Source organism: Heptranchias perlo, chromosome 2 (genome assembly GCF_035084215.1).
Source record: "Heptranchias perlo isolate sHepPer1 chromosome 2, sHepPer1.hap1, whole genome shotgun sequence".
Classification (NCBI taxonomy): Eukaryota; Metazoa; Chordata; class Chondrichthyes; order Hexanchiformes; family Hexanchidae; genus Heptranchias; species Heptranchias perlo.
Window position 1 is genome coordinate 7,485,788 of NC_090326.1, and position 16,287 is coordinate 7,502,074.

Below are 16,287 nucleotides of genomic sequence, written 5' to 3' on the forward strand. Positions count from 1 at the left end.
ATCTCTCGCCCCCTTTTATTTTTTTGTCTGTGTGCTGTTCTGCTTCATTCCCTTACGGTTATGTCTCTTTCCTTTTTCCACTTTTGCTTCCCTCTGTCTCTGTCCTGTTATGCTTATGTCCTTTTCTATTTATTTCTGCCTCTGTCTTGTTCTTTTTCTTTTCTCCCCCCTTCCGCGGGGCCGTTTAGCTCATTTGGTTAGAGCGTGGTGCTAATAACGCCAAGGTCGTGGGTCCAGCTGGCCAACTCTCCTGCCTGACGCCGCTTTGCCTGAAATGTAGCGATTAATTTTTCTTATGTTCTTCTTATCTAGGGGTCATAGTCTCAGGATAAGGGGTCGGCCATTTAGGACGGAGAGGAGGAGAAATTTCTTCACTCCGAGGATTGTGAATCTTTGGAAATCTCTACCCCAGAGCACTGTGGATGCTGAGTCATTGAGTATATTCAAAACAGAGATTGATAGATTTTTGGATGCTAAGGGAATCAAGGGATATGAGGATAAGGTGGGAAAGTGGAGTTGAGGTAGAAGATCAGCCATGATCTTATTGAATGGCGGAGCAGGCTTGAGGGACATATAGCCTACTCCTGCTCCTATTTCTTGTGTTCTTCCCACCCTCTCTCTCTTTCTCTCTCTTTTTCTTTCTCTTCTGTACTTTTCAGTAGAGGTGGCAGGTCATGGATCATGGGAGGGATCCAGCCAGGACAACAGGCTGGCCTTTGGGCAGTACGTCATGCGAGGGATCCAGCCAGGACCACAGGCTGGCCTTTGGGCAGTACGTCATGGGAGGGATCCAGCCAGGACCACAGGCTGGCCTTTGGGCAGTACGTCATGCGAGGGATCCAGCCAGGACCACAGGCTGGCCTTTGGCCAGTACGTCATGCGAGGGATCCAGCCAGGACCACCGGCTGGCCTTTGGGCAGTACGTCATGGGAGGGATCCGGCCAGGACCACGGGCTGGATTTTGGGCAGTACGTCATGCGAGGGATCCGGCCAGGACCACGGGCTGGATTTTGGGCAGTACGTCATGCGAGGGATCCGGCCAGGACCACGGGCTGGATTTTGGGCAGTACGTCATGTGAGGGATCCGGCCAGGACCACGGGCTGGATTTTGGGCAGTACGTCATGTGAGGGATCCGGCCAGGACCACGGGCTGGATTTTGTATCCATTTTTATGGGTCACAGGAGGGATCTGGCAATGGATGCAGGTTGGCTTTTTGGGTAGGTGAGTGGCACTGTACACCAGAGCACCATTTACCATTTGAGATGCAAAATGGGAGGTTGCAGCAATGATGGAGAGGTTGATTCCTGAGGATGGGTAGTCACTGGAGAGGCAGGTGAGTCCGCCTGGTTGCCAGCTTGGATTTGGCCAGTGGTGTGTGCTGCTGTGGATATGGCAGAGGATGCCCAGGTTGGAGTAGAAGGATGTCACAAACCTGGATAGGGGAAATAGGATATCAGTGAGAGCATGATGCTTTGGATGGGGAAGGCGGGTTATTCACAGACTGGGGAGAGGAGGAAAAAATGCAAGATGTAGGTGAACAGAGTGGCACAGAGAGGTACATGAGCTCACGTCTGGCGTGGCACAAAAATGGATTTAACACTCCAGTAGCTATAGCATTAAACCAAGAAACAAAATCACATAGCTCAGGCCAGGTTCTTGCTCCTCATTCTGATTCAGTAACTGTTGCTGAGATGGTCCCCGTGGTTGCTGCTACTTGTCATCTAGGCTCACGTAAATGAGGTTAGACACCAGCAGGCTGTTGGCGCTTGTGGAACCATAACTCACAGTAGGGCGGATGCTCATAGACCACCTGTTAGTCCAGTGGATTCCCCTGCACTAGAAACTTATGATATTCTGGGCAATGTAGTTATGCTTCTCCCCATTGTATCCTTCTCCTTCCTCCCTCCCCCTTCTTCCCTCCTCCCCTTTTTCTCTCTTGCACTCACGCGTTCTCTCTCTCTCTCTCTCTCTCTCTCTCGCTGTCTCTCTCTCTCTCTTACATGCTCTCATTTGTTCGCTTGCACGCTCTCGCTATACAAAAGTAATACGAAAGTAATAACCATGGTGAAGAGTTGTTTTTTAGAAGAGAGATTTGAATGTTTATTAATATTCATTGCAGCTTTCCAATAATATTTACTGGATTAATATTTGTATTAGGCCACATGTGGTTACAGCGAAATGGTTAGTAGACTGCTTTTCCAAGAGCTGCCTTCTTCCCGCGGAGCACTACTTCCATCCAAATTGTCAACCCGACGTTACAACACTGGAAAATTCCAGCAGCAAACAAGCTAATTTGACTCTAAATGGCAGTATGACACTGACAGCAGCCACCGTCAGTCCCAGCAGGCAGCAACAAGCAGATGATGATCTTCTATTACTGTACCTGGAGAGCGACAAAACTGTAGGTTAGAGATTAATCTTTATCTTTTCAGTTGACAAATTTCAACAGATGGTATGATTTATTTATAGGATCCCTCGTACCGCTGGTATTTTGTCCTCTTTCTCTACTGTAAAAATGGATACAGAATATTCATTTAACAAGTCTGCCATTTCCTTATTGTCCATTATAGTCTCGCCTTCATTTGTCTTTAATGGGCACACATTCCCCCTTACCGCTCCCTCAATATATTTGTAAAGACTTCTACTGTTAGCTTTAATATTTCTTGCTAGTTTTTTTCGTATTAACTTTTTGCATCTTATTACTTTCTTTGGATCCCTTTACTGCTTTCTATAGCTGACCCAGTCTGCTGGATTTCCACCTTTCCTTGCAATTGTGTAAGACTTTTCTCTTAGCTTGATACCTCATTTATTGATCATGGTTGCTTGACTGCACAAGTGGAGCTTTTGTTTTTTAGGGGTATGTACTGGTTTTGTATTGTACCAAATATGTCTTTGAGTACCTCCCGCTGCATGTCTGTAGGTTTACCCATTAACAGTTCAGCCCAGTTTACTTTTCATCCCTTCAATGGTTTGCCTTACTGAAATCTAAAACCTTGGTTTGTGACTCCCTTCTCCCTCTCAACCGTAACATCAAATTCAATCATATTATGATCACTATTCACAAGATGTTTCCTTACCATCAAATTGTTCAGTAATTCTGGTTTGTTACTCATCACTAAATCAGCCAGGTCTCTGTAATTGCTACTAAATCATACCCTTTAAGCTGTATTTGTGCTTCTAACTCATCTATTTTATTCTTATCCAACGTGCATTCATGTACAGAATTTTGTAGCCCTGGAAATCTCTGTACTGGGGGTTGAACCATTGCTCTAAATTTCCCAAAGGCCACATTTGTGGAATTTCCCATGGCCATTTCCCTTGGGACTGTTATCAAGATAATCTGGGCAGATATTCAAAAGAAGTCCAGCGTAGACATGATCTACTGGGTCTATCTTGCCTCTGTCAATGTGATACACCACTCCCAGTGCCAATTCAGTGGTTCTATTCCAGGTGCTAGACCAACACGGAAAGGAAGCAGTCCACAAAATTTTCAGAGCCTGTGATTATCTCAAAGCGCATCACTGGATAATCAGCACTCTCATTTTTACTCGAGGGGTATGCATTAGTTAGCACGGAAGCTGGACAGTGTTCCCTTCTTTTGGAGGCAAATGAATTACATAAGAAATAGGAGCTGTAGTAGGCCATACAGCCCCTCGAGCCTGCTCCGTCATTCAGTAAGGTCATGGCTGATCTTCTACCTCAACTCTAATTTCCCGCCCTATCCCCATATCCCATGGAATGAACAGCACAGAAACAGGCCATTTGGCCCAACAGGTCCATGCCAGTGTTTATGCTCCACATGAGCTTCCTCCCTCCCTACTTCATCTAACCCCATCAGCATATCCTTCTGTTCCTTTCTCCCTCTTGTGTTTGTCTTGCTTTCCCTTAAATGCATCTAAGCTATTCACCTCAACTACTCCTTGTGTAACGAGTTCCATATTCTAACCACTCTCTCGGTAAAGAAGTTTCTCCTGAATTCCCTATTGGATTTATTAGTGACTATCTTATATTTATGGCCCCTAGTTCTGGTCTCCCCCATAAGTGGAAACATTTTCTCTACGTCTACCCTATCAAACCCTTTCATAATTTCAAAGACCTTTATCAGGTCACCCCTCAGTCTTCCCTTTTCTAGAGAAAAGAGCCCCAGCCTGTTCAATCTTTCCCGATAGGCATAATCTCTCAGTTCTGATATCATCCTTGTAAATCATTTTTGCACCTTCTCCAGTGCCTCTATCTCTTTATTTATAATAGTAAACAATTTTACAACGCCAAGTTATAGTCCAGCAATTTTATTTTAAATTCACAAGCTTTCGGAGGCTTCCTCCTTCCTTCTGGTCTCCCTATTTATAATAGGGAGACCAGAACTGTGCACAGTACACCAGGTGTGGTCTAACCAAGGTTCTATACAAGTTGAACATAACTTATCTCCTTTTTAATTCTGTCCCTCTAGAAATGAGCCCCAGTGCTTTGTTTGCTTTTTTTTTATGACCTTATTAACCTGCTACTTTTAGTGATTTGTGTATCTGTACCGCCAAATCCCTCTGCTCCTCTACCCCGTTGAGACTCTTATTTTCCAAGGAGTATGTGGCTTCTTTATTCTTCCTACCAAAATGTAATATCTCACACTTATCCATATTGGAATTCATTTGCCAATTACACACCCATTCTGCAAGTTTATTAATGTCTCCCTGTATTTTGTCGCAGTCCTTCTCAGTATTAACTATATCCCCAATTTGGTGTCGTCCTCAAATTTTGAGTCCAAATCGTTTATGTAAATGGTGAACAACAGTGGTGGTACCTTATCAAAGGCCTTTTGAAAATCCAAATATGTTACATCTACTGCATTACCCTTGTCTACCCTTTCTGTTTCCTCTTCAAAGAATTCAATAAGGTTGGTCAAGCATGACTGTCCCTTTTGAAATCCGTGCTGACTACTCTTTATTACATTTTCTGTTTCTAGGTGTTTTTCTATTACGTCTTTGAGTAAAGATTCCAATATCTTTCCTACCACCGACGTTAAGCTAACTGGTCTATAGTTCCCTGGGCTTGTTCTATCACCCTTTTTAAATATAGGAATTTCATTCTGGTGCAAGGGTAAAGGATATCTTGGAGCAACTGGAGAGGAACTTAGAAAGGGAGGGGGAGGATCGAGTTGCCGTCCACATTGGGACCAATGACATAGGGACGAAAAAGGAGGAGTACTGCTAAGAGAATATCAGAAGTTAGGATCTAAAATAAAATGCAGGATCTCACAGGTGGAAATCTCAGGATTACTACCCGAGCCACATGCTAATTGGCATAGGGATAGACAGATCAGGAAGGTGAATGTGTGACTGAAAGACTGATGTGGGAAGGAGGGGTTCCATTTCATGAGACAGTGGCACAAGTACTGGGACAGGAAGGAGATGGGCTCCACCTGAACCGGAATGGGACCAGTGCCCTAGTGAAAGGATTAATAGGGCTGTCAATAGGACTTTAAGCTAGTAAGATAGTGGGGGCTGGGGGGAGATCTGGGAAGATAACATAAGTCCGAAGACAAAAGAAATAGGAAATGAGAGTAAAGGATCAGACCAAGTTAAGGAATAAGGGTAGCATAAACGGTCAGGGAACAAGTACAGATATAGGACATAAGTACAAAATGACTGTTAAAAACAAAGGGAGGGGAACAATTGCTAAAAACAAATTAAATTGCCTGTATAGCAATGTGCACAGTATCCAACACAAAACGGGGGAACTAGACTCCATAATTCATAGCGAGGAGCCAGATGTGGTAGGAATAACATGGTTACATAAGGAACAGTACTGGCAATTAAATATTGCAGGATATAATTTTTTTAGAAAGGATAGGGAAGGAAGAAGGGAGGGTGGGGTAGCTGCACTAATTAGAGATAACAAAGGCAATAGAAAAAAGGGACATAACTAACATCAAGATAGAAATGGAAACCATATGGATTGAAACAAAGGATAAGAAGGGATTGATCACATTAACAGGTATATTCTACAGACCACCCAATAGAGGAAGGGAAGTGGAGGACAAAATATGTAGACAAATCTTCAGACTTATGTAATCTTCCCCAGATCTCCCCCCAGCCCCCACTATCTTACTAGCTTAAAGTCCTATTGAAGAATAATCATGGGCGATTTCAGCTACCCCCAAATAAATGGGCAAGAAGAGGTATGGAAAGGGGAAAAGGGAATGGAGTTTTTACAGTGTGTACAGGACTTCTTTCTTATCCAGTATGTGAGAAGCCCAACAAGAGAGGAATCACTGCTGGATCTAGTAATGGGAAATGAACTGGAGCTGATAAGAGAAGTAAGCATAGGGGAACATCTAGGCAATAGCGATCATAACATAGTAAGGTTTAAAATAATGATTGAGAAAGACAAAGACCAAAGTAGTAGATTGGAAAAAAAGCTAATTTTATGGGAATGAGAATGGAACTAAGGAAGTTAAACTGGAAAAAGAAATTGACAGACAAAGAAATAGAACAGCAATGGGTAATATTTAAAATGGTGACCAATAGGGTTCAGGAGAAATATATTCCTCTATGAAGTAAGAACAAACTAGCCAATAATGAAACACCATGGATGAATAAAGAGATAAGGGTAAAATTGAAACTAAAGAAAAAGGCACACACTAAGTACACAGACAATAAAGGAGGGGATGACAAACGGGAATATGAAGAGGATTAGGAAAGAAGTCAAAAAAACAATCAGGAAAACAAAGAGAAACTGTGAGATTAAATTATCAAGGAATATAAAAAGAAATAGTAAAGTATTCTACAGACACATAAATAACAAAAGAAAAATCAGAATAGGGATAGGGATAGGGCCACTAAGGGATACACAAGATAAACTCACAGGTAATGACAGCGAAATGGAAGAAATATTGAATAGTTATTTTGCCTCTGTATTTATAACGGTGACTAACAAGGTGGGTGGGGCATTAGAAGAAGAGATCAAAAAAGATATTAAAACATTTAGGATAGAAAGGGGGGAGATACTAATCAAACTTAGGGAGGATACGACCCCTGGTCCGGATGGATTTCATCCGCGAATATTAAAAGATGTTAGGGAAGAGATAGCGGAGGCAATATTAAATATATATAAAAATTCACGAGAAAAGGGAATAGTGCCAGAGAACTAGCAGACAGCTAATGTGATTCCTATCTTTAAAAAGGGAGATAGAGCAAGTCCAGGGAACTATAGACCAATTAACTTAACATGGGTGGTAGGAAAGATAATGGAATCTTTACTCAAAGATGTAATAGAAAAACATCTAGAGAATGAAAATATAATAAAGAATAGTCAGCACGGATTTCAGAAGGAAAGACATGCTTGACCAACCTTATTGAATTCTTTGAAGAAGTAACAGAAAGAGTAGACAAAGGTAATGTAGTAGATGTAATATATTTGGATTTTTAAAAGGCCTTCGATAAGGTACCGCATTGTAGATTCATGGCTAAGGTCAGAGCATGTGGAGTCAGGGGACAGGTAGCAGAATGGATAGCAAGCTGGCTACAAAACAGAAAACAGAGAGTAGGGGTTAAGGGTAGCTACTCAGACTGGCAAAAGGTGGGAAGTGGTGTTCCACAGGGATCGGTGCTGGGACCACTGTTGTTCACAATTTACATTAATGATTTGGATTCAGGAATTGGAAGTACAATTTCAAAAAATGTGGACGACACCATAGGGTGTAGTTAATACAAAAGAAGAACGGATCAAAATGTAAGAGGATATTAATAAACTTGCAGTATGGGTGTGTAATTGGCAAATTAATTTTAATATAGATGAGTGTGAGGTGGTGCATTTTGTAGGAAGTACAAAGTACCTAATACTGGTAACTGCTTTTTCAATCAAATGAAAGTTAAGAGGCAAAGTGGATATGTTTATTTTGCTTTGCAACATCTGAAATGCATTGTTTGGGGTGGATTTCATTCAATCCCTCCTTTCACCCCACCTTGGAAATAATTTGCATTTTTCTCAGCCATTTGAGGCTCAGTGTGTAGAGCTAGGCATGGTCATGACGTAGAGTTGACCAGGTCAACTTTTGTTGTGATTTTAAAGCTTCAAGAAGGAAGTGATAATGCTCGAATGATCTCATCAACGGCCCTGGCAGCACAGCAATGCTCACGTGGGGTTTAGATTGCAATTTGATTTGTTCCTTTGTGATCGTGTTTGATTGTTAAAACTTCCTACCGTTGCATTTTCTCTTGTCTATCAATAAAACTAAATGTTGATCAAATGTTTTTCTGTTCAAATAGTTGGACCTGAAAATCAAGAAAAAGCGGAAGGTAACTTCAATGGCACTCTCCACAAAACCACGCTGGAAACAAACCTGTCGGCAAACGTCTCCCCATACCAAACAAAATCACCTGCGGAGGAGGGAGTGTTTCACAAAAAGCGGTTTCTAATACTTGGCTTTACTAATGAAGACGAAACCTATATGGCTGAATTAATTGGGGGCAGTGGTGGAAAAGTGCTCCGACCCCACAGCCGGGCTGTTGCAGACTATGCTGTTGTGCCTTTATTGGGCACCTATGTGGATGCAACTGTAGCAGAGGTGGTCACAAACACATGGCTGGTAAGGAAATCTTTATTAGTGACATTCTGGGGCTTCGTACAAAGCACCTGATACTGGTAACTGCTTTTTCAATTATAATTTCTCCTGTCTCAGCCTCTAAGGGACCCACACTTTTGCTACTCTCTTCCTTTTTACATACTTGTAGAAGCTCTTACAATCTGTTTTTATATTTCTTACCAGTTTACTCTCATATTCTATTTTCTCCCCCTTCATTAATTTTTTGGCCATCCTTTGTTGGTTTCTAAAACTCTCCCAATCCTCAGGCTTATACTCTTCTTCACAAGGCATGATCTAAAATGGTCTGTTCCCTGGTTGGTTCCACAACGTAATGTTCTAGGAAACTGTCCCGAATGCATTCCGTGAACTCGCTCCCCAAGCTATTGAATTCCATATACCATTTTTTAGCCCATTCCACCATTTTATCAATATTATTTTGCAGCTTCCTTTGGTCTTCTATGGAATTTACTACTCCTCCTATTTTGACATCATCTGCAAATTTTGACACCGCTTCTTTTCAGCCAATGTCCACACCATTAATGTATACAGTGAACAGAAGTGGCTGCCTGTGGGACACCGCTTCCCACTTTCAACCACTCTGCAAGACTGCCCGTAACTGCAAGTCTTTTTTCTCCCTTCTAACCAGTTTTTAATCCATTTGCTTTCCTTGCCCTTAATTCCATAGTAATCTCCTGTGTGGTACCTCATCAAAGGCTTTCCATATATACTACATTTCCCACATCCTGCCACGTCTGTATGAGGTTTGTCAAGCACTATCGGCCCTGTTGAATTTCATGTTGGCTAATTCTAACTTTTTTAAAAAATCTAAATACATGCTAATGTCATCCTTAATTAGAGACTCTAAAAATTTTCCTTAACACAGATGTTAAACTAACTGGCCTGTAGTTACTCGGATTAGTTCTGTCCACTTTTTAAAAATTGGGTACTACATTGGCCACTCTCCAGTCCTCCGGCACGTATCCACACTCAACAGAGTCCTGAAATATAATTTTTGTGGCCTAGGCAGTTTCCTTCCTGATCTTTCTGATGATTCTAGGATGCATCTCATCGGGCCCTGACACTATGACTTCCTATGTCAGCCTAACTGACTTACCTAAAAGTTTTCCTTCAACCATCATAATATCGCTCATCTCTCACTCAACCATTTCAGGATTCACTTCCTAGAATCATAGAAAGGTTACAGCACGGAAGGAGGCCATTCGGCCCATCGAGTCCATGCCGGCTCTACGCAACAGCAATCCAGCTAGTCCCACTCCCCCGCCCTTTCCCCGTAGCCCTGCAAATTTTTTCCTTTCAAGTACTTATCCAGTTCCCTTTTGAAGGCCATGATTGAATCTGCCTCCACCACCCAGAGAGTGGTTATGCATTCCAGATCATAACCACTCTCTGAAATCCTTCTCTTTAGTCATCATCGAAGTGAAGTACCTATTAAATACCTCGGACATTTTTTTGATCATCCACAAATAGACAATTCTCCCCTCTCGGGTCCCAAATCACTTTTAACAAGTCCCTTTTTACTGATGTACTTGTAAAATACGTCACTGTTCCTTTTAATGTTTTTGAATTTTTTCCTCATGCTCCCACTCAGTTTTCCAAATTCTGCTCTTAACCTCTCTGGTTATTTCCAATTCTCCTTTTAATTTTTAAAATTATTATTATTATTATTGTTATAGTCCTCATAGGTCCTTTTCAATTTCAATTGGTTTATAACCTCTTCATTTATCTCTGGCAGCCTAAAACTACTAGTAGTTTCCTTTTTTACTGGGATATTCATTGTACCTTCGCAAACTCTTTTTAAACAAAAATCCCACTGTCTCTTACTACTTACCATAGGAAAATGTATACCTCAATTATGGGACAAACACACTCCTCCAAAATATGAGTAAAACATATGTTTAAACAAGTACAATACCAACATGGCTGCCGTCCTAAGTTCACATCACCCAGCTCATCCTTGTGGGTTCTATAATGCACCGTACTTTGTAAATCAAATTTACAGCCAGCAGTGAGTGCAGCTTGACCATGACCATTTCCCTTTCAGGATAAATAAAATGGCTGTAGTAACCTAGCGCGATTCAGAACAGCACAGTGCTGAGTAAATATTTACTAACGACTGGAAACTACTGCAGCAACATATATACATGCATGAAGTCACTGCAGCGTTTGCAACTATTTTACTGATTTAATCCATTTGAGAATACCAACATCAAGGGGGCGAAATTGGACCTTGTTGCACGAAAATGGGCCACAGAGGTCCAATTTAGGGGGCCAACCTCCCGTGCCTGAACAGCGGCCGGAACACATCTGACGCCATATTGGTTTAGGCGCTGTAGAGGCACCTCTGGTGTCAGTCTTATACAGGCGTTAACCCCCTTGAATATGCTAATAATGGGCCTGATTCCTGTTTTAGGACCCATTCCGGAAATTTATTTGCCCTGAGTAGAGCAGGCGTCGGGCCTGTACCGCTGAGGATTACTTGCTTTATAGGTGGCCTAACCAGCAGTCCTTAAAGGGACCTCTGGAGGCCGCCAACAAAAAGTTGTTATAAAAATACTTTGTTTAATGTGGACGTAGGAGGAGCAGGAGTGCTCCTCCTGGCTCCTTAGCATTACTGTGGGCCACTGCCGACACCGTCTCGACCTCACCTGAGGACCGCTGCCAGCATTGCAGCGGCCCAACCTTCTTCATTGCTTAGCCGGCAAGCTGCCTGGGAAGCACGGTGGGCATTGGCAGCACGCTGGCCATACCAAAGTGAAGCCTGAGGCCCCAATATCAGTGGGACCCCAGGCCAACCTGATCCGGCGCAGTGATCGTTTCCTGCGCCCAGTTTAGGCCCTGCCAGCGCGAGCCAATTCTAACCCCAGGTGTTGTAAATGTTTTTTGTGTTCTTCTTTTGGCAAAAAAAAAATTCCACAGAGCTTTAGCAGCCATGGAGAAAAAGGTTCAGGTCAGTCTCCAACCTGATGCCAGCAGCTACTTCACTCGAAATTGACTCCAACTCGTAATTCTCCACAGGCTGCTGTTTGCAGGGATCAGGCTGCATGGTGCAAAAGCAGATTGAGCCTGAGCTATCCTCTTTTAACATGAATGGCAAGAATGCCTATTCTTCTCTGTTATTAATGCCTTGCAAGTGAAATTGCAGCTCAGAAATTAATTGTTTCAAAGCCATATGCTCCCACAATTTCAACAGTGGCTTATTAATTATAGAGAAAAATGTTAGATGTTTTGCATCCATTGCGATGAGAATAATTGGGGAAAGGGGGAAAAAAAGAGGTTGTCAAAAGGAGACACGCAACCAGAAACTATTTGTTTGGGCACTTGCTTATCAGCAATTTTTGTGGCTAGAACATTCTAGGATGGTGTTCCAGCTTTTAAACGACCTCATCCTCCTGCCTCCATTGGCAATGTAAGAGAAATGAGGGATGAGAAAAGGTCATCTCATCCATCAAACCTCATCCCTGCAGCACCCTAACTCCCCCACCAACTGCATTTTGAATAATCCCAATGATTTTGCCTTAGCTACTCTGCCTGGCAGGTTATGCTAAACAGCTATAATTGAGTGAAGAAGTTCTTCATGATAGAGGATGTGATTAAAATTTTAGGGATCATTGGTAGTACTTTCCTAGCTTACTTTGAAATAATCTGGATTTGATTTACATATCCACTTAATCAATATTTTGATGTGATTCCTGTCAAATCAACTGTTGACATTCGAGTCCATAAAGGAGTTAAACAGGTTCTGTGTACTGTGTCCAGTGAGAATTACAAATTGCTTGTCAATTTATGATTTGACACTTTTGAAATCTGCCCATTATTTTTCTTTTATATATATTTTTTCTTTGGAAGTAGCAATTGACCAAATGTTGATGGATATCATTTACTTACTGTAATCTGTCTTGATTGCTATGATTTGATTATGTGTCGCTTTCCTTTTTAATTAAAGGACTATTCTTCTCCAATCTTTCTCCTGTTTTCTTGCAGGCGATGTGCATTGATCAGCAGTCTATACTGGCTTCACAGTCCAATGCCTTATTTACTCCTATATCCATTGTGGAAGGAAGCACTCCACTGAATAACTGTGTACTTTCAGTTAGCCAGTTTACTGGGGTAGAAAGAGATGCACTATTTAACATAGCAGAACTACTTGGAGCAAGGTAACTGCCAGCTATTACATAGACCCACAGACTTTGTACTGTACATTGTGTACTTTGTTTAAAATTGCACTTTCAGGCGTGTTCTGTGTGCTTGCCCTGCAATTTAATTTGCATATAATATAAGCTAAGTAAGTTCTCCAATTTGCCACTAGTTTTGCATTATATGAAGACATTTTTTTAATCCCAGTATACCGCTATAAGGTTTTTATACATTTAAAAAAATATAGATTATCCTACTCACAGTCGTAGGAATAGACATCTCATCTAACTGGAGGAAAATATCATTTGGTTGCCTATTTGAGAATCTCTTGTCAGGTACTGGACATCCAGGGGCACCCGGTATAGCTCTGGACTAGTACTTGATGAATTCAACACAGCACTCTGGGGCTGATGGTGACTTCCTTCTTCAAGGCCACTACAACTCACAAGCCAAGTCCTCTGCTGCTCTAATCAAAATGGAACCATTTGACACCATCTGACCTTTTTTTTATTTGTTCATGGGATGTGGGCATCACTGGTGAGGCCGGCATTTATTGCCCATCCCTAATTGCCCTTGAGAAGGTGGTGGTGAGTCGCCTTCTTGAACCACTGCAGTCCGAGTGGTGAAGGTTCTCTTGGCCCTGATGGTGCAAGAGATCTTCTGTTGTGCCACACACCTGAGTGTGAGGTGAATGCAAGATGACTGCTCATAGGACAAGACCAAATATAGACAGCAATCTGAAATTCAAAACTGTATGACTGGTATTGTAACATTTTCAGCTCCAGCATTTATTTATTATCTTGTAGATGGATATCCCCGCACTACTGTACATAAAATAAATGGTCAGAATAAGGTTTGTACCCACCATTGGATTTCATGGAGACAGGGATATCTTGTGGCTTTTGCTCCAATACGTCAAACAACTTTGTACTTTATTACTGACCGACTCATAAAGAGGATGTTTTTCTTACTGATGAATAATACTTGAATGATGTTCATCAAGTGGAACAAACCTCGGCTACATTAAGTGAAAATGTACATTAGACTCCAGTATTAGAAAAAATAATGGCACTAAAGACTGACATCCCCAGGACCTGGTGGTTTCCATCCCAGGGATTTAAAGGAAGTAGGAGAGGAAATTGTGGACACTTTAACCATAATCTTCCAAAGCGCTCTCTATTGAGGAATTGTCCCTTTAGATTGGAAAATTGCAAATATAACTCCATTATTTAAGAAAGGTGAGAGAGAGAAAGCAAGAAATGATAGACGTGTTAGTCTAACATCTATTGTGGGGAAGTTATTGGAATCTATAATTAAGGACAGTGACTAAGCGCTCAATTTGAACTGATTAGAGAGAGCCAACATGGATTTGTCACATCTAACGAACCTAGTTGAAATTTTTGAAGAAGTAACTAAAGTAGTAGATGTGATTATCTATTGATGTAGTTTATATGGACTTCCAGAAGGCACTCAGTAAGGTTCCACATAAGAAACTGTTGACTAAAATTAAAGCTCATAGAATTGAAGGCAAGTTATTGTCCTGATTAGGAGATTGGTTAGGCGGTAGAAAATAAGAGAGTCGGGATAATGGGTACGTACTCGAATTGTAAGGAAGTGACTATCGGTCTCCCACAAGGATCTGTGTTGGAGCCTCGACTGTTCACTATATTTCCTAATGACTTAGATAACACAATTCAGAGCCATATATCCAACTTTGCTGATGGTACAAAGATTGGTGGCACAGTAAGTAGTGGAGATGGAAGCATAAAATTACAAAGAGACATTGATAGATTAAGTGAGTGGGCAAAACTGTGGCAGATGGATTTCACCACAGGTAAGTGCGAGGTCATCCAATTTGGACCAAAAAAGGATCGATCTGAGTATTTTTTAAACGGTGAAGAGTTAGCAATAATGGGGGTCCAAGGAGATTTAGGGGTCCATGTACACAGATCACTACAATGTTGTATCAGGTACAAAAAATAATCAAAAATGCGAATGGAATGTTAGCCTTTATAACTAGAGTCCTAGAATATAAAGGAGAGGAAGTTATGTGACAGCTATACAAAGCCCTGGTTAGACCACATCTGGAGTACTGTGTACAGTTCTGGGCACCACACCTTAAAAAGGATATATTGGCCTTGGAAGGAGAGAGTGCAGCGCAGATTCACCAGAATGTTACCAGGGCTCCAGAGGCTAAATTATGAGGAGAGATTACATGAACTAGGCTTGTAGTCCCTGGGATATGGAAGGTTAAGGGATGATTTGATAGAGGTTTTTACGATTTTGAAAGGATAGATAGGGTAGGGTAGATAGATAGAAACTTTTTCCGCTTGTGGAGGAGTCTAGGACAAAGGGACATAACCTTAAAATCAGAATCAGGCCAGACTGGAGAGAAGTTAGGAAGATATTTCCACACTTCTTCACGCAAAGGGTGGTAGAAGTGTGGAAATATCTCCCACTAAAAGCAGTAGATGCTAGCTCAATTAATAATTTTAAATCTGAGATCGATAGATTTTTGTTAGCCAAGGATATTAAGGGATTTGGAGCCAAGGCAGGTAAATGGAGTTAGGACACAGATCAGCCATGATCTCATTGAATGGTGGAGCAGGCTTGAGGGGCTGAATGGCCTCCTCCTGTTCCTATGTTCCTATCAGTGACCTCACTGCAGTTGCTCTTGTTACACTCCATCTCCCTTGCACTTCACTTTCCCAGATTTATGTCAAAGCAAGGCTGTCATTTCTCAGATGTCAAACTTACCCCAAGGCAACCCCCCTTCCCTAACCCTGAACTTGCACCTTTCTCTAGTTTCTCTCCTATCTCCCCTCATGCCCTCTCTGAGCTCATTTTGCCCGTGAGACCCATCTCCTGCTCCCTCGACCCTATTCCCACCAAACTGCTGATCACCCAACTTCCCTTCCTGGCCCCCATGTTAGCTGATATTATTAACGGTTCCCTCTCCTCAACCTTTCTGCAGTGTTGTACCGTTGTTTAAAAAGGGAGAAAGATAGACCAAGTAATTATAGGCCATCTAACCTCGGTGGTGGGCAAATTATTGGAATCAATTTTGAGGGACAGCATAAATCGTCATTTAGAAAGGCACGGGTTAATCAAGGACAGTCAGCATGGATTTGTTAAGGGAAGGTCGTGTCTGACTAACTCGATTGAATTTTTTGAGGAGGTAACAAGGAGTGTCGTTTGATGTAGTGTACCTGGATTTTAGCAAGGCTTTTGACAAGGTCCCACATGGCAGACTGGTCAAAATAGTAAAAGCCCATGGGATCCAAGGGAAAGTGGCCAGTTGGATCCAAAGTTGGCTCAATGGCAGGAAGTAAAGGGTAATGGTTGACTGGCGTCTTGCGGCTGGAAGGCTGTTTCCAGTGGGGTTCCGCAAGGCTCAGTACTAGGTCCCTTGCTTTTTGTGGTATATATTAATGATTTAGACTTAACTGCAGGGGGCATGATTAAGAAGTTTGCAGATGATTCAAAACTTGACTGTGTGGTTGATAGTGAGGAGGAAAGCTGTAGACTGCAAAAAGATATCAATGGACTG

General features: G+C 41.9%; 1 protein-coding gene across 1 annotated transcript in view; it reads left to right on the top strand.

Moving 5' to 3' along the window:
* topbp1 (DNA topoisomerase II binding protein 1) overlaps positions 1 to 16,287 on the top strand; it is a 162,914-nt gene that overhangs the window by 44,239 nt on the left and 102,388 nt on the right. Inside the window, exons 10-12 of the mRNA XM_067999941.1 lie at positions 2,159 to 2,406; positions 8,266 to 8,585; positions 12,585 to 12,757. Coding sequence (XP_067856042.1) covers positions 2,159 to 2,406; positions 8,266 to 8,585; positions 12,585 to 12,757 — 741 coding nt within the window. The remainder of the gene's footprint in view (positions 1 to 2,158; positions 2,407 to 8,265; positions 8,586 to 12,584; positions 12,758 to 16,287) is intronic.